Source organism: Pogona vitticeps, chromosome 1, assembly GCF_051106095.1.
Source record: "Pogona vitticeps strain Pit_001003342236 chromosome 1, PviZW2.1, whole genome shotgun sequence".
NCBI classification, from domain to species: Eukaryota; Metazoa; Chordata; class Lepidosauria; order Squamata; family Agamidae; genus Pogona; species Pogona vitticeps.
The window spans coordinates 319,861,305-319,888,744 of NC_135783.1; the positions used below are offsets into that span (position 1 = coordinate 319,861,305).

General features: G+C 43.2%; 1 protein-coding gene and 1 long non-coding RNA gene across 2 annotated transcripts; one reads left to right on the forward strand and one right to left on the reverse strand.

Annotated features, from left to right (window-relative positions):
- Positions 1-6,134, reverse strand: LOC144589048 (uncharacterized). Its single transcript, XR_013544913.1, has 2 exons — positions 5,780-6,134; positions 1-5,106 (listed from the first exon to the last, which is right to left on the reverse strand). It is a non-coding gene; the product is annotated as an uncharacterized LOC144589048 (long non-coding RNA).
- On the forward strand, positions 6,124-27,440 carry JDP2 (Jun dimerization protein 2). Its single transcript, XM_072986444.2, has 4 exons — positions 6,124-6,492; positions 18,001-18,224; positions 25,603-25,707; positions 26,284-27,440. Exons 2-4 carry the CDS (start codon positions 18,024-18,026, stop codon positions 26,467-26,469), a joined length of 492 nt encoding a protein of 163 aa, XP_072842545.1. The 5' UTR covers positions 6,124-6,492; positions 18,001-18,023; the 3' UTR covers positions 26,470-27,440.

Below are 27,440 nucleotides of genomic sequence, written 5' to 3' on the forward strand. Positions count from 1 at the left end.
AAGCTTCTTACTAGTGAGATTTCTGTATGTCATTCAGGTCTTAAATGCACAGAAACTCCTCCATAAAAGGCTAAAGTAATAAAATCATTTTGAAAAACTTGAGTTCTTACAGTGTTTAATGATGACTTAACAGAAATAAAATTGTAGCCTGTCAAAAGGAAGACTGCACCATTTCATTTATTTTCTTGTCGGCTTCCCATTGATATCTACTTGATTGCTACATGAATGAACTGTTGATAGGTAGGCATTTGATTTGATCTATCACAATTTTTCTCAGGTTCTTAAAATACAGCAGCGGTTCAGAAACACCATTGTTAAAAATTTCACCATTCCTTTCATTCCAGGAAGCACCAGTTGAGAGTGCTAATACAAAAAGTTATTAAATAACTAAATATTGTTATTTGGGAATAAAATAAACTTGAGCACAAAGCAATTTTCTAAATTGGAAAATCTGAAATCTGTTCATGGTTTTCAGATTTCTGTTACATTTTACTAATTGCAATTAAAACATAGGTACCACACTGATAAAATTGTTATTAATTATTAATCATGCTTGCCTCAGTCAGCCGAATGGTAGGGCTCCCCACAAACAATAGATTCACTTTTGTCAATTTAAACTTTTACCTAGGTGGAATATAGTAGATGTTCCTCCCCCCCCCCATTTTGTACTATATTTCACTAGTTATTAATTCTGTTAAAATACATTTTTGGTTATTCTTATTTTTTTCTGCTACAGCAGAATAACCCCTTTGCTGTTCTGTTTTTCTCAAGGTGTGATATAAGACAAGTATTTGATATATAAGCATTTCTTTCTGCCTAAATAATTATCAAGGCATTTGAAAACTAATGATAGAATTTTATGCCTGGTGTTTGCAGAAATAATAAGAGACAGTGGAAAGTAAGTGTCAAAATCTAGCTAGTGGTAGGTAGTCGGGCAAAAAATGGCGAATGCAGCTTAGCACAAAGTGCAGATTAACACTGGCTAGTCTGATAAATGTATTTATTCTACATGGTTTTAGGGTTGTATACCACTGTAACTGATGCTGGTCTGTTCTAGAGAATACTGGGAGTTGTAGTTTAGTGCTTGCATTTCTCTGCTAGAGTTCTAGTTCTAGTTCCTGGACAACACCACTAAGGTTCTCCAGGCCAGAATTCTATGTAAGTGCCTCACCAAACTACAAATCCCAGGATTTTTTTTAGGATGCAACCATGCCAGTAAAGTGCCATCAAATGGCTAGAACTAAGTGTAGTGTGCAGTATTGGCAAAATAAAAAGGGGGGGGGAATAAAAGAAAAAGAAGAGAGAAAAAGCAAAAAACGATGACACTTCAAAGACTAACAAATTTATTTGTGTGAGCATCTGTAAATCAAAATGCATTTCTTAGATAAAGTCATGGCCAAAAGTATTGGCACCCTTGCAGTTATGTCAGAAAATGCAACCCTTCTCTCAGAAAACTGTTGCAGTTGCATGTGATGCTCCTTTAATTTGTATTTAGACACACCTGTTGCAAGTAAGAGGTTTGGGCAAAATAGTAATCACACTTGTAACCAATTAAGATGGAGAAAAGTTGAGAAATATTTTTGGCCATGACTGTATACTAAATAGAGAATCCAAGGAAGAGAAAGAGAGGAAACACTTCCATGCTGATAGGGTCAGAATTATTAATAGTACCACTCCTCTACAAAACAGTGGTGTGAAAATAGATCTCAGGGAAGTAGGATTCTTTGGTTGAGACTACAGGTCTTTCTTATGATATACAAAGAGTTAACACTGTGAACCAAAACCACTGACATCATCACCATCTGTGAATGAAGCAGACCATGTCCCATGTGATGCTCAGACTCCTTCACATTTGACTTGCTGTCAGCATATTTCCGCTAGTGATGGAATGTTTTCTCAGGTCAAACGTTGATATTGTCTGGGCTTGTTCAATTGGATTCCAGGGTGTTAAAAATGCTGGTGGCCCTACAGAATTTTGTGTATATCTTTACCACTATGGATACTAAATCTTGATAAACACAGCTGTGAAGTTGAGGTGGGTAGGGGAGACAAGTCAAGTGAAGGTATTCTGTACATCGTTATTACATAAAGTTTGTAACTGTAGGGAATGATGTAACAAGGAATGTGACCATTTATGAGAGGAGTAGCATAAGGGCAAAGTTTGAGAAAGGATTCACGTAGTCACATGGTTTTAGTCATAGGATATCTCAGATATAGTATATATGTTGTGAATGTATTTATCATCTAACTGAAAATGCTTGGCTGTGTTTTATGATAGGCCAGTCCTGTTAGAATGTTATTTTTTAAGATCACAACTCCCAGAATTTTTCAACCAGCATGGCCAATGCCCACAGTACAGTAGTTGGGAAACTTTGGAAGTTGTAGTCCAAAATGTAGCTTTCTCAAGTTCTGAACCCATACATGCTTAGTGCTTAAATAAGTTCCATTCTGCTCAAAGAGGTTTATTCCACAGTAAATATGTATAGGATTGAAATATCTGTGCAGAACAAGAATTAATGCTTTTTAGTGTCCACTGTCTGTTTTTGTGTTTCCTCCTCACTCCGAAAGCACTTTCTCAAATAAGAAAAATGTTGTTGATTGTGCATTTCCATTAAGGTCTTTCATGTACCATATTCTTTGTATCTCTTATTTCTTCATCGTAATGTTTCATCTTCTTTCATTTCTCATTTAGCTTATTGCCATGCAGACAAAACAAAATTACATTCAGTAATAACATCACCACAGGAGAAAAACTCAATAAAACACTGCTTTTGGTGGTATTTTATGGAGGGGAGTGTTGGGAGTCTTCCAGCCCCTTTTGCATGCACTGGAACTCCTGATTATTCCCAACTGGTGCCACCTCCATCAAATGGTGGTTTCCCTTTGTCAGAGGAAAGGCAGCCACTGCCACCACTGTTCAAAGGAGCAGTTTGCTAGTCGTCCAGTTCCTCACCTTTCAACTGAAGTTGCCTTTTGGCACAGTTCCTTTCATTGGTGAAATGCTTTTAAACCAAGCAGACTTATACTGTATCTGTGACGTGAATGTGTTTCCTTCATGCCTGCATTCACCAAAAACCTGAACTGGGATTTAGGGTTTCCTGTCCCAAGAGCATGCATACTGCAGGTTCTTCATAGGGGAGCTAAAAATAATAACCAATTTTTCTCATGCCTCACTACTGGCCAGGCTAGCTGGGGCTGATGGGAACTGGAGTCTAACAAGATTTATAGGGTGAGAAATCCTACACCCTTGCAACACCTTCCTCATAAAGGTTCAATTGCTATCTTATACTCCAGACAAAGTGCCCAATAAATTAATTTGGGGCCACATTTTAAATCAGGATACACAAACATTTTCCTGTAAAAATAATAATCAGGGAGGCAGAAGTGGGAATCTGTGGCCCTCCATATTCCTCATCACACTTCCATTGCTATCCTATACTCCAGACAAAGTGCCCAGCTGAGGTTACATATTACAGTACTGATAAATGAAAGGGACATAGTCAATTTTTTTTTCTCTTTTGGAAGGGGAATAAATTGTGCTAGATTATTGTTGATCGTAAGAGTAGTTCTGCTCCACTGCTGCAATATTACTGGAATGGCCAGGATGGCAGTGAAAGCGTGGCAGGAGGTCAGAGAAGTGATTTTTTTTGTTTTGTTTTGTGCAAAAGGACAATAAAACTGCTTTTTTTTAAAGACTGGAAAGTCAGCCAGTTTTTCAGGGCCAGCTCTACCACTATGTAAACAGGTAGCTGCCTCAGATAGCAGATTCTGTATGCCATAAAAGATTGACAAGGTGTTCGTTACTTAGTTGTTCCTTGTCCTGTTTCTAATGCCTGTAATGTAAATAAGTGCTTGTGGATTTTTCCGCCTCAGGTGCCCAAATAATTTGTAAGGCTATGGATACAAGGGCCCTCAAGCTGAGGCAGCATGATTTGCCACTCCACCATAGGCAGCCTAATATCTTGGACTAGCTGTGGATGCATAAGAAACACATCCATCCTTTTCTGAACCTAGTTACAATCATAGGCATACCTTATTTTTCTTCTTTGAAATGTTCTTTAAAACAATAAATTCATTTGGGGCCACATTTTAAATTTTAAATCAGGACACATAAAACATTTTCCTGTAATCCTTCTGGATAAAGATCTAATAGTGGATTTGTAGTGTCTATTTACGGACTCTGTTTATTCTGGTTTTCTTAAAATCCAGGCCTGGCAACTGGTGGCCCTCTACATGTTGTCAGATATTCCCACCACCCTTGTCTATATTCCAGATGGTGTTGGAATTGCAGTCCCACAACATCTGGAAGACCACAGGTTACCAACAAGTACTCTAGTACTTCCCTTTCTAGAGAAGATAACAAAACAAAACAAAAGGAAGAAAACAATACAGAAAGGAACAAAACAGGAACAAAGTAAAATACGAAAAAATGCATCTGGGGTAGAATTTGTCCTTCATTGAAACATAGCAGATATGGAACAAAGTTCTCAATGTCTAGCGTGAAATTAAGTGAAGGAGAATAGCTTTTACTGAGCAAAAAGTTTCCTGTCCTCATATTTTATAGGAAACATTGGAAATGAACCACTTAAAATCAAAATATCAATCATATGTTTTAAAAAAAGAGATTACCGTATGTTGATCCACAGAAGTAAACCAGCTTTTAAACAGGCCTCTGAATAATAATAAATAAATAAATAACAGATTTTAATAAGACAAAATTGAATTTTGAAATTTTAAAAGTAAAATTTGAAATAAAGCAACATCCAAAATCCACAGGATCAACTATAAATGCAAAAAAGAAAGAAATAAAATGTTTAAGTTCTTCAAAACTCCTGCATCAGTTCCTGTTTTTTACCACCACACCTGCAGAAGAGTTCTAGAGAATGTAAGGCCGGAATCCAATTGTGACTTTCAACTAGAGAAGATCCACTGAATAGTGCTGGTGGCTCCATGTTCAGCAGTTGGTTTAATGGGCCTAATTTATCTGATATTGTCAGCTGGACTGAAGCCAAAATATTGTAGCAACATATCCATCTCAAACTTTTTGCTGGCAGTGTGTCCGTTTATCAATCTATTTCTTAATAACCTCCATATCTGCACATTTGTCTATGTATAACAAAAAAAACAACAAAAAGTATTAGAGCATCATAAGGAGTAGCAGATTTGTGTTTTTAGCTTTTTCTTTTGTTCTCATTTTATTATATGTCCTGAAATATAACACAGCTGTCTCTTTTGGTAAACCACTTCTTTACCTGGAAAACCTTTAAAAAGGGTTGCCATAAGTCAGAATTGACTTGATGGCATGTGAATATTATTATTATCTCCTTGAAAATTGCTAGTACCTTGAATAGTTCTACTGTTAGATCCAAGAGAGTGTTGTGCAAATGTGATTTTTGAAAAATCGTGTTGCGTGTGGAACCATTGACAATAAGAAACTTCTTGGAAGTTTGGAGAAGGAAAAGAGAAAAATCCCTAAGACTAGAGTAATATGAGACAAGATCGGCAGAAAGGGAAGGGACAATTTAGTTTATCACAACCCCTCCCCCTAAATGACTGTAGACCTGGACTGAAATATTTGGAAGGGCAGAGGTTTAGGAATGGGATCAGAATTACTGGATCTTTCCTGATTTCCCAACCGGCAGCTCTCCAGATGTGCTGGACTACAAATCCACTAATCCCCAGTCAACCCTAGTGTTTTGCGTGTGCGTCAAGCCCGCCCCGCCCCGCTTTTTATCTGTAGACGAGGGAAGATGCTGGGGCCGAAATCACGCCCTCTGACCTGAAGGCACGCTCCCTTTCTTACTCCGGATGTGTTATGCAACCCAAGTCAGCATTCTGCACATGCTCAAGAAGCACTCTCTGTGTGTGTATGTGTGTGGCTCGGCACATTCCAGAGTCCTGACACTGAAAATAGGTTCCGGGCCTGATCGCTGGCCTTTCTTAGGAAAAGAGGCGGCGGCTGGCGAAGGACGAGAGCCGGGCGAGGAGGAGGAGGAGGGCGCCCCGAGGCGCTGCCGGTAGCCAGCCGGAGCGTTGCCCTTGGAGGTGGTCCCGCCTCCCGGGCCGGCGCTCTCCTCCCCTGCGGTCCCCTCTTCTCCTCCCACCTTGACGTCTGGAGCTGGCAGCCCGGCAGGTTCCGCATTCCCGACCCCTCCCCGCCAGCCCAGGGGCCGCGCTATATAACCGGGGCTGATGCAACCTCCCCAGCCGCCCGACGCAGCCGACGGGAGGGACGCCGAGGGAAGGAGCCGGGTCGCCGCGACGGGACGGCAGTGGGTGCCGGCGCCGCTACCACCGCCACCACCCCCGCCGCTACCCGGGCGTCTCGGGGGCCTCGGCGACCGCCCTCGGGACCGGCCGAGGCGCGGCGCGGCGGGCCCGAAGGCGAGCGGGGCCCGAGAGCTGGGCGGCTGCGGCGGAGCTGAGCGGGCAAGCCGCTTCCCGCTGCAGCCGGGCCCCCGGGGCACCCCCGCCGCCTGCGCCGTCAGCTCGGTGGGTGCAGCAGGAACGGCTCGCGGTGGGGCTGGGGCGGCTCGGCGGCCGGCTGGCTGAGTGGGTGGGTGTGTGGGTGTGTGGATGGCTCAATGGATGGATGGCCGGGCGGGCGGGAGGGCGGCCCGCTTTCGGAGGCGCCGCGCGCGTGGAGCAGCAAAAAGCCTCCTTCGGACGGTCCGCGCCGGGCCCTTTGAGCATTTCCCGCGGTCGAGATGGCTACCTCCCGAGCAACCTTTTTTCGACCACCGTCGTGCTGACATGCAGAGTGGCAGAAAAGAGTAGGATCTGCTGCCGCTGCCCTTTCAGTTTCTTGTTGTGGGTGAATTGGGAATTGTTGTAATATGATATTACCCCTTAGCACTGGTGATGGAGGAGAAAACCGTGGCGCTCAACTCGTTTAGGATTAATTTATGCAGAATATCAGTAGGCACACGAGGTGCCCGAATACCTTGGGAGGTTTGTGTCATGCCTACTGCTACTTTGGGGGCTTATCGGGTGCCCTTTTCTTCCTTTCCAGGCCCAGATCCTTGGGACTGCAAAAGGACCTGGAGTTTCTTAACTAACCCATTGCATGCTGGTGAGATCCTCTCTAGTGAAAACTTACTACATCAGTAGGTAGATGAGGGTTGCAAGTTGCAAGAGAGCCAAAGGTGACCCTCTAATGGGTGTGAGCACTTCAGGTGACTTAGAGGGCTGGATTTCTTTGTTAAATGCAGGAAGTATTTTTTTTAAAATTTCCCATCTCAATCCATTGCTTTCTTTTAAGACAATTTGCTCTTAATCCTTCTTTCTCATCGCCATCCAAATAAGTACCCTCTTCTTATTCTACACCACCACATCTGTTTTGCTTGCACCACTGTGGGTGAAGCTCTTCTCTTTGCCTGTGATAAGGCCTGCCTCCCTCTTCAGTCTCCCAAGTTTTGCTCTGTTGCTGTTTATTTATTTATTTAATTTATATGCCGCCCACTCTACCCAAACGTCTCTGGGTTCCCTCCACACCTCCCATAACGAGGGCTGTAGGAGCAGAACAGAGGTCTCCCTACTCCCACCAGCACCACCACAGCAATTCACATATGGGAGAGACAATCTGTTAAGGATGGACTGTACAGTTTGGCTTCCTACCTGCACCAGGCAGCAAAAAATGGACAGGCACTCCGCACCGACTTGGATGGTCATTGGTGCGACTTTTGTTTGTTCCCACCAAGAAGGCTGCAGATGATAGACAGAGCTGGGAAAGTTACCTTTTGGATGAGAGCACCCCAAATTGGCTGTAGTTCTCTCCCCCCAAAATTTTTTTCCGAGCTCAAAAAAGGGATGTTTGGAACTTGCCCAGCACATATATAGCAATCTGGCAACATCTTGCATAGGCCTGTTGTATACTATGTGACAGTGGTAGCCCAGTGCTTTTCTGCCCCAGCTTGTTTCCCACATGGTATTCTTGTTGATGTTCTTGTGGGTGCCTGTTCTTTTCCTCCCAGGAGTGCCCTTGCTGATAGTTCCTGGGTATATGGATCCCCTTCATCCCTGTGTCAGGTGAAGCTGCAAGGAAAGTTTCTGCTTTGAGACAGAGGCTCGCTAGTTATGACAGCATTGTTGCGTGAGCCGAGTGTCATGGACATGCTGGTGTTACTTAAACTGGGCTCGGCCCTGCCTGGAGGAGCTAGAAAAGTGCTTTCAGAGGCTTGCAAGTTCCACAGCTTTAGTCATGTCTTGTTATTTTAGCCACACCTTTTCTAGCACGTTGAGGCGGACATGCAGGTTAACTTTTGCAGACTTGCACGAGGCATGGAGAGCATCTTTCTAGGGCAGCATATTTTCTGTGTTTTGTCTGTTTTGTTTGCCAACATCTTTTTGGCTGTTCTTTCCAACTGGATGCTGGACTTCCGGGCCCTTTTGACATTATCCAAGAAACTGGTTCATGTGTTGCTTGGAAGATTATTAGCAAATTCGTCTTCTCTGAGCCAGTGAGTTTCTCTCCTCCCTACCTTAATGTTGTGTTTTCTTCCACATTGGGCATCATCCTGATGATTACAAGACAGCAGTGTGTGGCCCTATGCTCCTTATCTACAGAGGGACAGAGTGGAGAAAAACTGAGTCTTAAGCCCTGGAGTATAGTTTCCAGTTAAAGACATAGGGTCTAACAAGTGCCCATTTTGTTGAGTGCAACAATGGGGAGGGATTCTGTTTTTCTGTCGGTAACTTTTTTCCACTCCACTGGTTTGCATGGTGTGATGACACGAACAGATGATTGTGTGAGTTCAAAGCAGGCAGATCTCTGTCCCATGGGAGACCTTCTCGGGGGGGTTTGTGAAGAGATTGATCGAAATGTGCTGTTCTGTGAATGTTTCTCCTGCTTCCATCTCTCTTAAACCGGAGGGAAAGGGAAGGGTCCCCTTGAAACTGGATGGGTGATTAGAGGCAGTCCTAAGTCCACTGTTTCAGTTCAGCAGTCAGGCATGAAAGGGAGTTGAAAATCTGTGCTCTGTTCCAGAAGGCATTTCTTGCTTTTCTCCACTCCCTGCCCTTGGTAGTAGGGAAATGGGCTGAAGATCAAATTGAAGGGAAGGCAAAATACCAAATGAGAGAGAAGGGGAGAAAAGAGTAAGCAGGAGTCACATTATGTTTCCATTTTCCTTTTAATGAAGGCCCTGTGGAGGTGTGTTTGAAAACACAGGGTCTCCTATGCCCTCAAGGTGGGTGAGAACACTCTCTTGGCTGGTTCCAGGGCCATATGCAACATATAGTGGCCAATGAAATGGGGCCTGGCTCGCTTTGTTGCTTGTCTTGGCAGCTTGCTTCATAGCTTGTATTACCAGCCCTGGAACGCAACCACTGCCAAACTTTCTCTCTCTCTCTCTGTGTGTATTGGGAAGCTTAACAGAGACAAATGCTTCACTGAGTCAGGCTAGGAATTTTTCAACTTGTTTCTTGAAGCCTGCATGAAAATTATCTGCAGATTTTTGCCAGGGATCTCCACGGGGAATCTGCAAGATTTTGCAGTGGTGTCTGGGATACCAGTTGTTGGGATGTCAAACCTTTTGTGCACCCCCTAGTAATTTATAAAAGGCTTATTTGTGGGGGCAGGTATTGCTTGCTAACCAATTCCAAATCTACCTTCCCTGCATTTGGAGGTCTTGGGATTTCTTGGCTTGCTTTGGGGGATTTAACAGATAAATGAAAGGTAAATTGCTGTCTTTTGTCCTCTAATTTCTGACTTTTTGTCCTGGCCTTTATCTTCCTAAAGTTTGCAGGTATCTAATTCCCTTTCACAAATATTAGCAATGGCTGCAGATCTTGCTGTTGTTGCAATGGAGGGATTTCCAGAATAGACCATGCTTTCAATAGTATGCCATTGTTTTCCTTTCTTTGCTAACATTTTATGCTGAGTTTGCCTGCATGCTAATGTTGAACTAATAGGCTCCTCAGTAGTTTGAGAAGTAACTTGTTTCAATTGATATTTGAATGAGATGTTTTGAAGGAACATCTTTGAAGACTAGGTGTAGGATTTCAGCTCCCAGAAGACCTGACCACCATGGCCAATAACCAGGAATTCTAGGGCCGGCTGGGGAGGGGGGAGGATAAGAGGTTGAGAACCATTGCTGTAGAACAGCATTCCCCAACCTGATGGGTGCTGCCAAAAACTAAATCAGGGACAAGGGGCGTATGCCTCTCCAGATATTGTTGGACTGTAACTCAGATGGACCCTAACAAAAATAGGCAATAATTGAAGATTGATTTGGAGGACCACATGGTCCCCATCCTTGGATTAGATTTGTTTTTCACGAGCCTTCATAGGCAGGAGCCAACTATGTCAGGAGCACATGGGAGAAGGAGGATGCTAAGTAAGCAGAGTTTGATGATATCTAAAAAGCAAACTCACTCACTTCTCTACATGTGGGTGCGTGCATGCCCTTCTCCCTTCTGTTGCGGATATGGTCGCTATCATGTTTATGGGGGGACACTTCTGGGTTGCAGGCTCCACACATTTGTGCATTTATTTCTTCTGTCCCTCCATCCCCCCAAAAAAAAGCAGAAAGGGGGAAAAAGTGGTTGGGCTAATGCCCCAGTTGACACTTATTTGGGGTATGGATGGCAGGGTATCTCCTGAGCATGACTTTATTTAAGAGCAGGAATGTGTGCCTCTTGTTTCAATGCATGAAAAGCATCTGGTCTGAATTGGACCAGCCAGGTTTCTGTCTAGGTGGGTGGGACTTTGTCTCCTTATCATCTCTAGCCAGCATAGCCAGTCACCATATTGAGTCATGGATGATAGGAGGCATATTCCAATGTATCTAGAATGCTATAGATTCTCCCCTCAGCCAGACAGTGAGGGATGTAAAAGAATATATTCGCGAAGGTTTTCACGGCCGGGGTCTAATGGTTGTTGTGGGTTTTTCAGGCTCTTTGGCCGTGTTCTGAAGGTTGTTCTTCCTAACATTTCACCAGTCTCTGTGGCCGGCATCTTCAGAGGACAGCACTCTGTGCTCTCTTCAGAGTGCTGTCCTCTGAAGATGCCGGCCACAGAGACTGGCGAAACGTTAGGAAGAACAACCTTCAGAACATGGCCAAAGAGCCCGAAAAACCCAGAACAACGATGTAAAAGAATTTTCTTGGACTTGGAAGGTGACTGTCAACAGTAGCTAGACGAAGAGCTATCCAGGGTGGAGAACTAGTTAGGGCTGGTATAAGACAGATTCTTAGGTTTCTCTCAGCTAGGATCAAATTGGGCAACTTACTTTTTGGATAACAATTCTCAGAATCCCTTGAGCAGCATGGTTGGTGGCTATGCTGGCTGAGGGATTCTGGGAGTTGTAGTCCAGCAGAATACCTTTTGCAAGTTCTGGCTGTAGTGCTTTGCAGACTATGAACTGCACTGCAGAAAGCAACCTTAACTTTGGGCAGTGTATGCTTATGACCACATTTTCTTTTGCCTCTGCATTCCAGAACGTTGTTCATAAAATGCCCCCCCTCCCCGTTATGCTCCTATCATTCTAGTAAAAGTAAACAGATACAGAAGGCAAGTCCAGATTCCTGTCTCTGCAGGAACCAGGCCTAGTGTTTTACCCAGTATAGAATAATTGCACGTGCCTCCCATCCCACCCTGCCCCAATATGTGTGATTTCGCTACTGTGTTAATTAAAGCCCTGAACTTTCTAGATCTTACACAAACACCAGATAGCGTTGAGCCTAACATGTAACAGTAATGATGTTTCGAAAGAGATCTGCACTGATCTTGAAGGCTCCAGTGTATTCTCCACTCCACCCCCCCCCCATCTTTTAATGGTGAGATTAGTTTACTGGAAGGTTTTTTATTTAAATGACAATTTGCAGACATCCTCCTGCATTAGCCAGTTTGGCATGTCTTCTCTCATAATGCCTCCTAGGCTTCAGTAGAAGAAACACCCTTCCGAATATGTGTGAAATAGTACAGCCATATCCTGAGGGAGAAGATTTTCTTTACATTGCACCCACCTGACCAGAAGTGGTGGGAGGCATGTAGCCACTCAAATGTTGTGGGTCTGGAGCTCACATCATCCCTCATCATTGGCATGCAGTGCCACACAGAGTTCAAGGAAACCTATTGTTATCTTAAACATGGCCACTCAGATTGTGTGTCAGGCTCTGTTGAATTAAATCACGAGAGAGCAAAGTGTAGTCCTCCAAGACAATTTGTGTCCCTCACTGGCCACTTCTAGTTTTGGTTCTGGCATTGTGGGTAGTCTGAGCAGCCTAAGGAGGGTCCTGGGGGGTAAATTGTTGGCTCTGAGACCCACGGAAACAGTTCACCCCCTGAGTTCAATGGATCTGGCTCCTCCTCAGCAATGATGTGCAGAGAGTTGCAGCCTAAGGCTATAGGCATATGACGGCTTCTCTGGGACCAAATCCCTTGAATTCTGAGATAAAAATATTGAACAGAAAGCAAGGCCTGAGTTTAGGAGAGTTGGCTTTCATTTAAATAACTTCAAATTTTGGATCAAGATGGGTTTGGAATAAGTTTATTGAAAGATAAGAAACAAGTACTGTACTGTATAAGTGGCTAGAATAATTACATGTTGTCAAGTCAGTTCCAACTTGTGACAGCTGTTTCAAGGGTTTCCATGGTACAGAGTACTCAAAACTGGTTTACCGTTTTCTTCTTCTGGGATATTCTGGGACTGTGGAGCTTGCACAAGGTTACATACTCTGGCTTTTTATCCCAGGAGGCATGGTGAGAAACTCCTGACCTCTGGCTCTATAGCCAGGTATTTAACCCACTGTGCTATCCAGCCAGCTACAAGGAGTTATATTCTCATTCATTTTTCAAGTTGTGAATCTGTGTGCAATTTGTTTCTTAAAAGCTAAAGTAAAAACTGTGTTCTAAAAGGCATAAGCTCTAGGGTCATAAATCCTTACAGTCCATCTTGGGATATTGTACAGTTCAAATAGCAGCTGATGTGGATTGGGCTAATGGCTAAGAATCCTAAAATGTTGTTCCCTGTAGGAATATCAGAAAGTAAAGTTCTGAACTGTCTTAAGCCTTTCAACATCATAGTTCGGAACATGTTTCTAGTATTCTTGTACATGTCTATGCAGAAGTAAGGCCCACTAAATTCAGTGGGTCTTATTCCCTGGTAACTAGGTACAGGATTGCAGCTGGAGGCTATGACATCATCATCATCATATCATCATCATCATCCTTATTATTATTAATAGTACTAGTATTAATATTAGTATTATTATAGTGGCTAAATAATAGTGCTGGAACCTGCTGGTATAGCCATGGCGGCTGGTCTTATATTGGGTGGGAAAGCCATGTGGGTCCTTAAGATTTATCACCCCTGTAAAAAATTGGAAAAACAGATAAAATAAGTTGAAATAAATGAATACTTTTAAAATAAGATATATTTAAGGGAGGAGATAGACTTTGGAAAATTTACTTATTTGGACTATCATCGTTTAGTCGTGTCCAACTCTTCGTGACCCCATGGACCGGAGCACGCCAGGCCCTCCTATCTTCCACTGCCTCCCGTAGTTGTGTCAATTTCATGTTGGTTGCTTCGCAGACACTGTCCAGCCATCTCATCCTCTGTCATCCCCTTCTCCTCTTGCCTTCACACTTTCCTAACATCAAGGTCTTTTCCAGAGAGTCTTCTCTTCTCATGAGATGGCCAAAGTACTGAAGCCTCAGCTTCAGGATCTGTCCTTCCAGTGAGCACTCAGGGTTGATTTCCTTTAGAATTGATAGGTTTGTTCTCCTTGCAGTCCAGGGGATTCTCAAGAGCCTTCTGCAGCACCACAATTCAAAGGCATCAATTCTTTGGCGGTCTGCTTTCTTTATGGTCCAGCTCTCGCTTCCATACATCACGACAGGAAAAACCATAGCTTTGACTATTCGGACTTTTGTTGGCAAGGTGATGTCCCTGCTTTTTAAGATGCTGTCAAGGTTTGTCATCACTTTCCTCCCAAGAAGCAGGCATCTTTTAATTCCGTGGCTGCTGTCTCCATCTGCAGTGATCATGGAGCCCAAGAAACTAAAGTCTGTCACTGCCTCCATATCTTCCCCTTCAATTTCCCAGGAGGTGATGGCACCAGTGGCCATGATCTTAGTTTTTTTGATGTTGAGCTTCAGACCGTTTTTTGCACTCTCCTATTTCACCCTCATTACAAGGTTCTTTAATTCCTTCTCACTTTCTGCCATCAGAGTGGTAATCATCTGCATATCGGAGGTTATTGATATTTCTTCCGGCAATCTTAATTCCAGCTTGGAATTCCTCCTGTCCAGCCTTCCACATGATGTATTCCCTGCTGTGTAGTCATACCCCAATGAGTCCTGATATCATGGAATCATAAATAACTGAGTTGGAAGGAACCTATAAGGCTGTTGAGTCCTGCCCCCTGCTCAGTGCAGGAATGCAAATCAAAGCAGATCTGACAGATGGTTGTCCAGCTTTCTCTTGAATGCCTCCAGAGTTGGAGCATTTACCACTTTGCAAGGTAATTGGTTCCATTGTCATACTGCTCTAACAGTTAAGAAGGTTTTCCTGATATTCAACCGAAATCTGGCTTCCTGTAGCTTTAATCCATTATTATGTGTCCTGCTGCACTAAGGGATGGTTGAGAACCGATGCTGCCCCTCCTCTGTATGACAGCTTTTCAAGTTTTCAAGTATTCAAGAAAAGTGCTATCCTATCTCCCTCCAGTCTTCTTTTTTTAAGGCTAAACATGCCCACTTCTTTCAGTCTTTCCTCTTAGGGCTTGGTTTTCTTTCTCCTGATCATCCTTGTTGCCCTTCTCTGAACTTGCTCCAGTTGTTGATATCCTACTTAAAACATGATTTCCAGTATTCTAGATGAGGCCTAACCAGTGCTGAATGGAGGGGGATTAGAACCTCACAGAATTTGGAGACTGTACTTCTGTTAATGTATCCTAAAATATCACTTGCCCTTTTTTGCAGCCACATCGCACTGTTGGCCCATATTTAGCTTTTGATCTACAACAATTCCAACATACTTTTCACTCATAGTGTTACTGGGCCAAGTGCCCCCATCTTGTAATTGTTCTTTTGTTCCCCTCCCCCGGGTGTAGAACTTTGCACATATCCCTGTTTAATCACTCCACTGTGATTATCTGGAAAAGTCTTCCCTATTGATGTTTTTCATTTGTTTGGTACTATGTCCTCTTTGACAAGCAAAGTAATTCTGAGCCCAATACAGTTTATGCCCACATACAGCCATCCCACCAAACTATCCTGAGAAAACTGATCTCAACTTGTTTCAGAGACTAACCAGGGTTAAATCTGGGTGGTACTTGTATGGTAGATCACCAAGGCATACTGGAATTCTCTTGGTAGGGTTGGGAATAAATCTTGGAAAGCAGCTGGCTGGCTGGACTCATAGTCTGACTCATTCTAATTCAGCTCATCTGTGCTAATTTTCTTCATTCTGCCAGCTAAAAAAAAAGCAAAGTGTGCTGTTTATATACTACCCCATAGCACTTTAAACACTCTCTGGGCAGTTTACAATTTAATTATGCAGCCTACACATTGCACTTACAAATGAACAGCTGTATGTCTTGTATTCAATGTGCTATAGTGGATACAGTGACAGACTAGAATTCAGGAGGCCTACATTTGAAACCATGCTTGGCCATGAAAATTTAGGCGTGGTGGCTGAGTGGGCACAGGTGAAACTGCTTCTTAAATGTGCTTAAATACCCTGAAAGCCTTATTAGGTCTCTGTAAGCTGGCTGTGACTTAATTGCACACAACACAGGTCTTTATTTCCATGCTTTTGCATTAGAAGTGGTGCCTTTGGATTCAGAAATTATTTTCTAGAGAACAAAAATAGCTTCATCACCAATCCAAGTGTGAAAAGAGAAAAGAAAAGAAAAGGCAGCCATGATGGCATGCCTGTTTTGGGAGTTATAATTCAAAAATGATTCCCCCCCCCCCTTAAGCTCTGAACGAAACCGAGGTTGCATTCGCCCTTGCCACCTGGCAGCCTGTAGTCCTCTAGCTGATGAATGGGCCAAAAAGTGTCCTTCCCTTCCGTTTTCTTCACTCAGTTGCAGGGCAAATGGCAGTTCAAGTCGAATGTTTGTTCTGGCAAGGAACCGGGGACGCAGACTTCCTCCTGTTGCTCCTTCTTTGCCTGATGGATGGGGCCAGGCTGGACTTCCTCTTCTTGCCACTGTGTTTTTTTTCCTCCTTGGAGGGAAGAAGTGTAACCTAGTTAGCTCTTGAGCCTTGGGCAGCTGGGCGCAGATAAGGAGGCGAAAGTGGCTACATGTGCTTTTCTTCGTCAGTGTTATTAAATATGCGTTTCTTAGCTTTTTCTTTCCTCTCGCAGGGAGGGCAGTCACAAATAAATCCTTGGCTTTAGAGGCAGATCTCTGAAACGGTTACAATGGTGGCGTCATTAGTTTTGGTGCAGTCCTGCTATTCCTGGGCATGAAATAAACTTTTATTGCTTCCGTTTCCTTCCGTCACTGCATTCAGTCCAGTGGATTTTTAACCTAATACATGTGAAGAGGTATTTTTGAAAGCTCTCTTCATTTACTCCCTGTGGCAGACTGCAATGAACACATATGGAAATAGGATCTGGGAGGAGATCTTAAATGGCTTTCCTCCCACGGTGCCATCCATGTAGCCTGCAGGTCATGTGCTTTATAGGTTTTGTCTGCAGAAACAGTAGGCTTCCTAGTCATAAATAATCTCTGCCACTAGTTCACTTCCTCCTTGTCATTCCGTCTTCCTCCTTGAGGTCATAAATATCTTAAATATGCCAACTGTTTAGGTTAGGTAATTATTACTTCTTGTTTGTTAATGAGTATTAACTTCAGGAAGCTGGTGTAGCAATCAGTTTCTCCCGCCTCTGTTAACCAACTTTCTTTGTACTTGTTTGAGTAGCGGTACAAGTTTGGGAAGCCATATGAAAATGCACATTATTTAGTGATCACCTAGGGATCCTGTTTTCCTAGTGTGGCTGTTTCACAGCATAGCACACATGTGGAGATATCCTGGAGGAGACTCGTCTCTCATTGGTTGTCATTCAAAAGAACAACATCTTCAAGCTCAGGAGACGATGCTTCAGCTCCCAGACTCTGGAACTCCCTCCCACAGGAGGCCGGGCTGGCCCCATCTTTGCTGCCCTTCCACAAGCAGACAAAGACCTTTCTCCTCAGACAGGCTTTCCCTTAATAACTAATTGATTGTCTAGGACAGTGGTCCCCAACCTTTTTGACACCAGGGACTAGTTTAGTTGAAGACCATTCTCCCAAGGACCAGTGGGGGGGCCTGCTTGTTATGCAGTAGGTTGTTGGAGGATAACTTTGAATCGAGCTCATAAAGGAAATGGTGAGCAGGAGCAGCAGGTGAGGTGCAATTGAAGCTCCGCCTCCTGTGAGATCAGTGACGGCTTAGAACCTAATAGGAATGCAGATTCCTATGAGATTCTAATGCCACAGGGACAGCTGACCTAGCAGCAGGAGGAAGGGAGCGGGGCCCAAAAGGCCGCCTCCTGTCAGATCAGCTGCAGCGTTAGAACCTAATAGGAGCATGCTGTCAGAAGGCGGAGCTTCACTCACCACTGCCCTCCTGCTCATCATTCATGTCTCCTGGCGGCCCAGTTCTTCTAAGGCCACGGACCGGTACAGGTCTGCAGACCGGGGGTTGGGGACCCCTAGTCTAGGAGACAATGAAACGAAAGGTTTATATTTTGTTGCTTCTAAATCTGGGTTTTTTGTATTGCTTTCTAATTTAAAATTTTAATATGTTATTCTTCTTTAATATTTGAATAATTTTCTGTATTTAGCTTTTAATGTTGTGTTTTTAATGACGTAAGATGTCTTGGGTTCTTTTTAAAGAGAAAGGCAGGGTAAAAATAGTTTAAATAAATAAATAAATAATTCATAATTCATGCCTTTTTGTCAAGGTTGCAAAATGTACGATGAATGCGGTGTCTGTTGGATCCTTATTGCTCAGTTTCCTGTTAATGACTGACGGGTTCTCTTTCTTTTCTTTTGTAGGGTGTGGGATTGCACATCCTGCTATGATGCCAGGGCAGATTCCAGACCCATCCCTTACAGCTGGCGCTCTGCCTGGCCTTGGCCCCTTGACTGGACTACCTGGGACCACCTTGACAGCAGAAGAGCTGAAGTATGCTGACATTCGCAGCATTGGGGCCATGATCTCACCCATGCATTTTCTGGAGGTGAAATTGGGTAAGAGGCCTCAGCCTGTGAAAACCGAGGTGAGTTTCTAATAGATTTTTCCAAATAGCACTTTTTCTGTAGTCTAGACTCTAGACCAGAAGTACCCAACCCCCCCGGTCTGCAGCCCGGTGCTGGTCTGTGGCCTGAGCCGGACCGGGCCGTGGAGACAGACCTCCCGCCCCACCCACCTGCAGCACTCACCCCACACAGCTGATTTGCACATGGGCGTGCATTTCAGCGCGCCCGTGCACGCGCTGTGCCGCTTGTTGTGCATGTGCACTCGCACAAGCCCTGTGCCGCCATTTGTGCATGTGCATGAGTGCTTGCACCCGCACAAATACTGTGCCGTCATTCACGCATGCATACGACCACACTCGTTCGCACATATGCACAAGCACGGGCGTGCCCCACTTTCCCCAGCCGGTCTGCGGGGTGAAAAGGTTGGAGACCCCTGGTCTAGATTATGAGGAGCCTTTTGAAACTGGGGGGGGGGACATTTCCCTTTGATGAATGATGAGAAATGGTATGCCTCTACCTCCAACATTGTGAGATAGAATCTGAGAGGAAAAACTTTCTGTGCTGGTTTGGGGGGGATGATGGGATTTGTAGTCCAAAAAGTGATGTTTCCAAGCTCTGCGAGGTTAGCACATACCGAAGAGCTGCCACTATTGGCTTTGCAGTCAGATTGGTGGTATACAGATCAAACAATAATCAAACAATGAAATGTTGATGTTACAGGTATGGCTTCACTCAGTTGTAAGACAGACTGGTGGTTAATAGATAACTTTAGTAATTAAGGTAATACATAATATATTTACTATTCAGGTTTTTGTAGTTTTATATATGACAACAATTGACCACATTTACATATCTTAGAATTAGATTTGTAGATTTCAGAAGGAGCCATACCCTTCAGAACCAGAGGGTTCTGTCTAGTCCAGCCCCTTTGCCAAGGCAAGAAATTCACAGCTAGACCATCCTTGCCAGATGGCTCTCCGACCTCTGCTTCAGAACCTCCAGTGGAAGAGAGGGCCTGTCTAGATTGGGTGTATAGATCAGTATTTGGTTTGCTCTTGGTACAGTTTGGTTCAAACCAAATTGTGTTATCTGCATGTGTTTTCTATTTAGATAATCCCATCCTGCCCTTTAAGAGATGTTTCGCTGCTTTCTGGTACAGAGTTAGAGGCATGTTTTTTGTCACAATTCGACATAATATAATGATCCCATTATAATGATCCCTAATCATTCCATTGTGTAGCCTGTGTGGATGGTTAGTTTGCACTCCACTGGAACTGTGGGCAGTGTTATCAGAGGCGGCAACCCTTTGATTTAAGAGGGGGATTGTGACATTAAAAAGGAAGACAGAGTAACCCTGCCCTCTGTCTCTGTCTTTTTTTAAAAAAATTCCCTAACTGATACAGCAGAATTCTAATACCATACTAGATTGATGTATTGCTCTTTATGTCACTTATTTTAACAATGAAAATGGAAAGCCACTGTGGCCCACTGAATAACTGCTGCAAGAAATGGCAGGAAAGAGGCTGTGTCAACTCCATAAACTCTGTTCCCACAAGGCAGCACAGCCTTAGCAGAGCCCCGACGGAGGAGGAAAGTTGGGGAAAAAGGTGGGTGGGTGTTATCTCCCTTCTGTCTCCTCACCCGTCACTCCAGTGTTTTCCCCTCACGCCAGTATCACTGCTGCAAGCTTGCTTTACTGCTGCTGGCTGCTTACTCATGAGTAGACTGGGTACATGTACGTGTGTCTAAACCTGCAATCCAAAGACTTGTGTGAACCCTTCTCACAGGAAAATAAATCGCTCAAGTGAGAAGTAAAATAGATCATACCTTTTAAGTGTGAACCAGACCATTTCAAATCCCCCTGTCTGGTCAGGTCCAGAGTCTGCCTCTTCTGAGGTAGACTGTTCCACCGATGAACAGCTCTTACCATTGGGAAGTTCTTCCTAATATTTAGTCAAAATCTATTCTTTTTATATTTGGATCCATTAGTTTGGCTCCTGCCCTCCAAACCAGGAAAGAACAAACTTACCCCAGAGGAAAATCTTTCATAGTGCTTTAGTTTCAAGGTCTATCAGGAGGTTCCTCTTTTGGTTTCTGGTTATTTTAGGCACATGTCCTTTTGGTGAACCCCCAAATACCCACATCTTTCTGGTTCTTTTGATTTGGTTTCCCCATTCTGGTTTCTGATGCTAGAGACAATTAAGCCCTACAGAACCTTCCAAACGAGTCCAGAAAAAGCAGCAATAGACAATCATCCAGTCCAAAAGTGGGCAACAACAGCAGTATATGAGAAAAAAATCCATCAACCACAGATCTATGCAGGTCGTAATAGTACATTAAAGTTCTCATTTATCATCACATCCTCATCATCTTGAAGTAATGAAGGAAACAGTACAGGTGAGAAAGAGAAATGATCATGATCATACTCAAAATAAAACAGACATACGGTCACTAAGGGCAACATACCCAATCCCCACCTATCCCAAACCCCAAAATATGGTGGATTGGTGAGACTGGTCTCCCTCCTACCACTTTGATAGCTTTGTCCAGCAGTTCAGACATTAATCTATCAGAGGAAGGGCAGGCAGGCACTCCAGGCAACAATAAAGGAAATGGGGGAAATCCCTCAAAATATTATTAAAAGGCAAAGTAGTAGGGTAATTTGAAATATGAAGTAGCAAGAAATCTACAAGTTTTATTAACTTCTCTTTTGGAATCCCAGATATTTCATATTTCAGAGGCTTGCTGTCATAAAGCCACAAAATACTCTGAAAACAAAAGAAACATTCTGTTCCGTTTATTCCCCATCTGAATTAACCTGGATGTGTTAACTCCCTGCTTACTCTGTCTACCACATAGCCGCCCAGTACTTGGCTGTACCTTTCAGTTTTCTCTTTTCCAGACTAAACATATCCAACTCCATCTATCATCCATCATAAGATGAAGTTTTTGGCTTTTTTGCCATATTTATGGCTGTTGGACATTTTCCTGCCCAGTATCCTCCCAACAACTTAAATCACTCGGATTAAGCAGTGTTCCAGGGATTAGCAAAAATTCACAAGGTTAAGTACTTTGGCGCTCATGCCAGCCCCACAAGGTAGAACTACCAAAAATACTGTGATTGGGTGCAGTTCCCCCTTCTTTTTCTGCTTGTTCCCTCATAGATGACTGTCGGACATCATCAGTTAACATCAAAGATTCTTTAATTTTTTTTAACAAATTGTTGCTGCCAACATTACTAGCCATCTCTTCCTCTTGCTTCAGAGGATTTCTTTCCAGTAGTTTTTCTTCAAACAGTAACAAATCCCTCTCAACATGTAGAGGTGTGGGACTAAACTCTTTATATTGCCATTTACAGGATATGCCTGTTTCCTTTGTCACCACATAACTCAACCCCATTGATGAGGTTGAAAAATCCAGTCCATCTGAGGCTCCCAAACCTTCTTGCTTGGGTTTAGCTGTAATCTGGGTCAGAAAGGACTCTCCCCAAGGAATCTCCCAGGGCTTGTGGTACATCTTTTGCTCTCACACCACTGAACCTCCCTCTCCTGCCAGTTTCTGGATTTCTTTCATTGTTCTCTCTCTTCAGTTTCACCCCAATAAGATGGTTTATATCTGTCTTTTCCACACTTTCTCAGCATAATTCCTGGGTACCATGAATTCTGTCCCTTCTCCCATCCAAGGATCTACCTCCACTATCTCTACCCAATCCTCTCTCACATCCTTCTCCTCAGTCACCCAACAACATGTCTCCTCCTCCCTCTCTTTCTCCAACTCCCCCTTCTTACTTCCTTTATTCTCTTTTGTATCCCTCCCTTCTCCCACCAAAATACTGCCCCCTATCAGGTCTCCCTCTTCAGGTCTTTTCTGTTAGTCCTCTTCTATACACAGCCCTCTCATGGTCTCTTCCACTGCTGAAATCTGTCTCCTCACATCTTCCGTAGAGGAGGTGGATGGCACACTCTAAGAAGTCCCTGTCAGGCCTCACAGATAACCACAAAATACACAGGCTTCTTGTAGATAATTGAGTGAAGGCCTGGTTTTGTACCAACAACCCTCTTCACTTAAAATAACCAAACAGGTGTAAAATTTTATATTTTATTAAAGGTGTGGAAAAATAAAAGAACAATGTTTCCAAATAGTTTCAAAAGTTACAGAAACAGTAAAAAAGGAGTGGAGGAAATAAGCATTGAAGCTAGAACAATTCCACAATGATCCCGCAAGAAAATAAGAAAATTAGCTATCTTAAACTAATACATTTTGGCAGAACCTACGCATAATTCCAGAGCATATGCAGCATGCAAGCCAGGTAGCTGAGGAGCACAGCATTCTCCTAAGAGAAAACTAGGCTAAACATCTCTTCCTAATTTTTATATCTAGCATTCCAGTTTCTAGATCTTTTTAGTAGATCTGTTAATCAGGCATCGAATTGCCCTGAACCTTCCAGAAGAGAGAGTAACTTCTTTTTCCCCTTCCTTCCCTTCAGCTTAAAGTATTCCTCTTAATTACCTCTATACCAAGGAATTTGCTCTGGCCTTACAGTTTTCCTTCTCACAGAGATGAAGCACAGGTATTATGGCTTTCCAGTTAACTTTGGACATTTTCTTCCCCTTTTTCTGGTCAGCTTATCCTAGGCACAAACTGCAAGGCAACTGAAACCATGATCCCCTGTTTTCTAGTTTCCTGACATCAGCTCATGAATAAGGCTAGGCAAGATAACTAAATCAACTCCAGTTTCTAGTACAATATAGATATTCAAGAACCAACCAAGAGCAGTCCAGAAATAATCAGGTGCTCTTAAAATAAATTAAAGCATAGAATTAGATCAGAATGGTTTTCATGAACTTAAAATCCTAATAATGATCTTGAGAACAAACTATCAATTGAACTTGCAAATTGATTAAATACTGGTCTTGATTCTTTACCAACTGTTCACAAAGGGCGAAGACAGGATTTCCTGGAAGTGGGAGTTCAAACTGGCCAGTAAGGATCTAGGATGACTGGATTGGGTATCTCAAGGTGATTCCTGCACACAAAGCTAAATCAGGGGCACCATGGAAAGCCTGAAATGTCAGCTTGGAACATACAGAAATTGACATTTCACTGCATTTTGAAGCAAAAATAGGTCTTTGGATACTAGGGCATGCTTTTTGTTCGGAGATACAGTCTAGTACTGAGCATGGAGTGTTGGGTTTATCATAGGAAGCCTCTGGGAGCCGCATGAGATAGGTGAGAGATCTCTTGCCAGGAAGAAGATCAGGGTTAAAAACTAAAGCGGGTGGGAGCCAATCTGCACTGGTTTTTGGATGACACAATAACAAATGCATTATCATTAGAGGTGGAGATACTATTCGTATTTGCAAACAAATATGAATATCCCCATCTCTAATTATCATGTATAACACATGTATTTGCACATACACACAATTAGGATTTTGACGAGTGTGAGCGGGGGACAGATGGGAGGCTGCAGTGATTTTTACACGCATTCCCCTTCATGACAGCTATCCTGTGACTGAATCTTTAACCTTTTTTTCCATCCATCAAGTCAGCTTCTGTAAACTAACTCTGCTAAAATCATCAGCTGAGGCTACTCTCCTGCATACATTTGCCCTGGCAGTAAATCCTGTTAAACTCAGTAGGGCTTACTTCTCAGTAATGTATAAGATAGCACTCTGGATAGACAAAATTACCAGTCCAGTTCTGAATTTATTTATTTATTTGATTTATACCCCGCCTATCTGGGCTGCCAGTACACTCTAGGCGGCTAATGATTGGCTAAAGCTTCTGTTGTTCATTTCTAGATCATTCAACCTGCATTTGACTTCTGCAGAAGTTATCCCTTACAAGGAGAAGCTGGTTCCTCTTTTTTGTCCTGGCCAGTGGCTTATTACTCACATATACTAGCGTCAATGCGATGGCATAAGCTGCAGCAGCAAATTGCTGTTAGTTGATGAGTCAATGCTTGTGTTCTTTGTTGCGTGCAGACTGGCATACAACAAGGAAAATAGCAACAAAGCAGTGACAGTTTCTTGTTGCAGTTAACACCATTGCACTTACACGAGTGTAGGTAAGAAATGGGATTTTGACCACTTTTTCTTTTGAATTAATACATTTGATACTAGTTTCATTTACATTTTCCTGCCACATAATTGTACAGCATTATCCTATACAAAGGTAGAGTAGAAATGCTAAAGATAAGGCATTTAAATACCAATGACTGTCACATCCGAGTGTGGTAATAATAAAAACTGAAAGGGCATGTTTAGTAATGCCTTTTGCTGTGCCTAATTGCTCAGGCAGTGACAGAATGCAACTAATTCATCATACTGATGGCTTGATAAATGAATACAAATATACAGGTTGCACTCCTTTGCTTAAATATGGTATCGTGAACTGTTCTAGAGTTGCAGTTGCTTCGCAGATTTCCATAAGATTTGATGTGGTGGCCAAGAGTACCCTGAAAGGTCCTGGTTGAAATCTCACTTTACCTTCACTGCAAACTCAGTAGTATTTATATACCGTATTTATATACTAACTGTTAGCCAGAGTTTACACTTTTGTAGGATTGGCAAGCCAATTACTGTGGAACAAGCCTGCGTTGTCAGTAGTGGTTGGAATGTTGGCTTTGAGTTAGCAAACTCCAGATCCCAAATCTCCACTTGAGAACTGATTGTGAGGTTCTTTGTGTGATTTTTGGACATGTATTATATAACTCAGACTAATCTACCTCCCCTGGTCACTGTGAGGATGAGGTGGGGAGTGGGAGAAGAGGGTGGGCTTCCCTGAGCTTTATGGAAGAAGGTCAGTATTTTGCTGCAGTAGCAAGACAATTATAAAACATTTTTCTACACATTCATTCAGAATGAAGTCCTGTCCTAATAACAGGTGCAAAGGGAAATTGGATAATGCTGGTGCTGCAGAGGATAAAGTAAGCCAAGACAAGATGGCCTGTGGCCTCACCAAGGGGTGTGTGTGTGTGTGTGTGTGTGTGTGTGAGAGAGAGAGAGAGAGAGAGAGAGAGAGAGAGAGAGAGAGCCCAAAAAATGGCAAGGAAAGGCATCCTCCCGTGCTTGGGCAATAGGTGGCAGCGAGCAAAGCTGTACAACAGTTTAAGCTGGCAGGAATAAACTTTGGCACAGCTGTGAGAAAGAGCCAATGGTCTGGGCAAAGCATTCGCCATGGGATCTCAAAAATATCTCGGGAGACAGTATGTCTGGGGTGTTATATTGAGGGCGTTACCAAAAACAGTGGAAGGTTACTTGAAGATTCATGTGCAAGAATAATGCAGCATTTGGTTTTGGTTTTGGTTTTCCCATGAGGTTCCCATAAAGATACAATTATGTTTACTTCCTTTTATGTCCACTTGTAATGGTTTGCTTGGGACTTCCTTTTTAGCTAGATGAAGAAGAGGAAAGGAGGAAAAGGCGGAGAGAGAAGAACAAAGTAGCAGCTGCTCGATGTAGGAACAAGAAGAAGGAGAGAACAGAATTCCTGCAACGGGTGAGCCTTTCTCTTCTCCTGTCCAGTAAACAGAAAAGTTATGCTCACTAGAGTATTCTGGGTATGGTAGCCCACAGAAGTAATTTTGCTTCTAGTCTCACCAGAATAAGGGGTTAATAATTTTAATTAAGATGCATGAAAAAAGGTCCAGAAAAATCTTCTCACTGTGTTATTTCTCTCATTTAAAAACTCAGGAGTGTCAGTTAACAAAGAAAGTTTTTAAAAGTACCGTATTTTTCCGTGTATAAGACTATACTTTTGTCTTAAAATCTTTAGACTAAAAATTGAGGGTTGTCTTACACATGGAAGTAAACTGAGGAGAGAACAAAAACAAGTGGAGGGGAAAGCAGGGATCAAAACAGTCCTGCGGTGCTTTGATCCCTTCCCCCCTATACTTGCTAAGCCCCACTTATTTTTTCTTAATTTTGGATTACAAAAGTGGGGGGTGTCTTATACATGGGGGTGTCTTATACACGGAAAAATATGGTATATGGTGAATTTCATATCTATTTCTATTTAATTTTTTTTCATACGTGGAGATCTAAAGTTTCCTTCTTTCTCTGGTTCTGCTTTAAGGAATCTGAGCGTCTGGAGCTCATGAATGCTGAGTTGAAGGCCCAGATTGAGGAGCTGAAGCAGGAGAGGCAACAGCTGATTCTGATGCTGAATCGTCACCGCCCCACTTGTATTGTGCGGACAGACAGTGTCAAAACCCCCGAGAACGAAGCCAACCCACTGCTTGAACAGTTAGAGAAGAAGTAAAAGGGGGCTTTGCATCTAGCAAAGACAAAATAGTTGCCAGAGACAAAAGCAAGATCTCTGAGAGTCTCTCATCTACATAAGTGTTATGGTCCTGCACACTGATGTTTGGTGCAGACGGAACACAGTGAACTTCCTTGGGGATTGACTGCATATTCCAAGGGAATGGAGGGAACGATTACAGAAACACCACAGCTGCCAGAGGGAGGCCTTTCTGGTGCTTTGCCCTGCCAAACTTCACTTGCAGGGACTCTTTAAGCATGGCCGCATACCCCCAAATCTGGAATACGTCAAGACTCCTAAGAGGTTTTGTTGTGACTTCACACTGCCTCTCCTTCTGTAGCGAGTGGCTGATGGTCAGCAGGGACATAAAAGTCTGAACACGAGAGAAAACAGGGTAAAGGGAAGCTGGCAGCAGGCAAAGCTGCATGTGAGCATTAGTGCCCCTTCTTGTTTGGCCCGGGCCTCTGTGTGTGCGTGTGTGCGTGCACACTCTTTTTTACTCTCCCTCCTCCAGAACTAAGCCAGAAACCAAGAATGGCAAACACTTGACACAAGACCTGCCTCATTGCTGGGCCTGCCTGTGGCACTGTGGCGCAGGCGCCGCCACGGGCACCCCCTCAGTATAATGTTTACAGCCCAGCTGTCCAGGCCATACTGTTTTTAAAAAATGCACATTTTTACACTTTTTATATTTTTATAAAGTTTTTTTATACAATCTCTATATGAATTTATATAATCACTAGATGTGATCTTATAGAAATGTATGTTATTATGGTCTCTTTCGTTACAAATGCATATGCCACAGTTATCTCCATTGTGTTACTTGTTTTGGTAGTGGCTGGCCCCTTTCCCTTGGCATGCTGGGAAACGGGCCTGGGCCTTTTACATCAGACTGCACTGCCATGTCCTCCCATGTATGTCCTTCATAATACTCAGTCCTGTATCTCTCAGTAAATGTTAACTTTTACGTA

What these genes read in the sequence shown, in the direction of transcription:
- JDP2 (XM_072986444.2), top strand. Translation starts at nt 18,024, where the DNA reads ATGATGCCAGGGCAGATTCCAGACCCATCCCTTACAGCTGGCGCTCTG. An exon ending in CTCAGCCTGTGAAAACCGAG is followed by an intron (nt 18,225 to 25,602) that starts GTGAGTTTCTAA and finishes CTTCCTTTTTAG; the next exon opens with CTAGATGAAGAAGAGGAAAG. An exon ending in GAACAGAATTCCTGCAACGG is followed by an intron (nt 25,708 to 26,283) that starts GTGAGCCTTTCT and finishes TTCTGCTTTAAG; the next exon opens with GAATCTGAGCGTCTGGAGCT.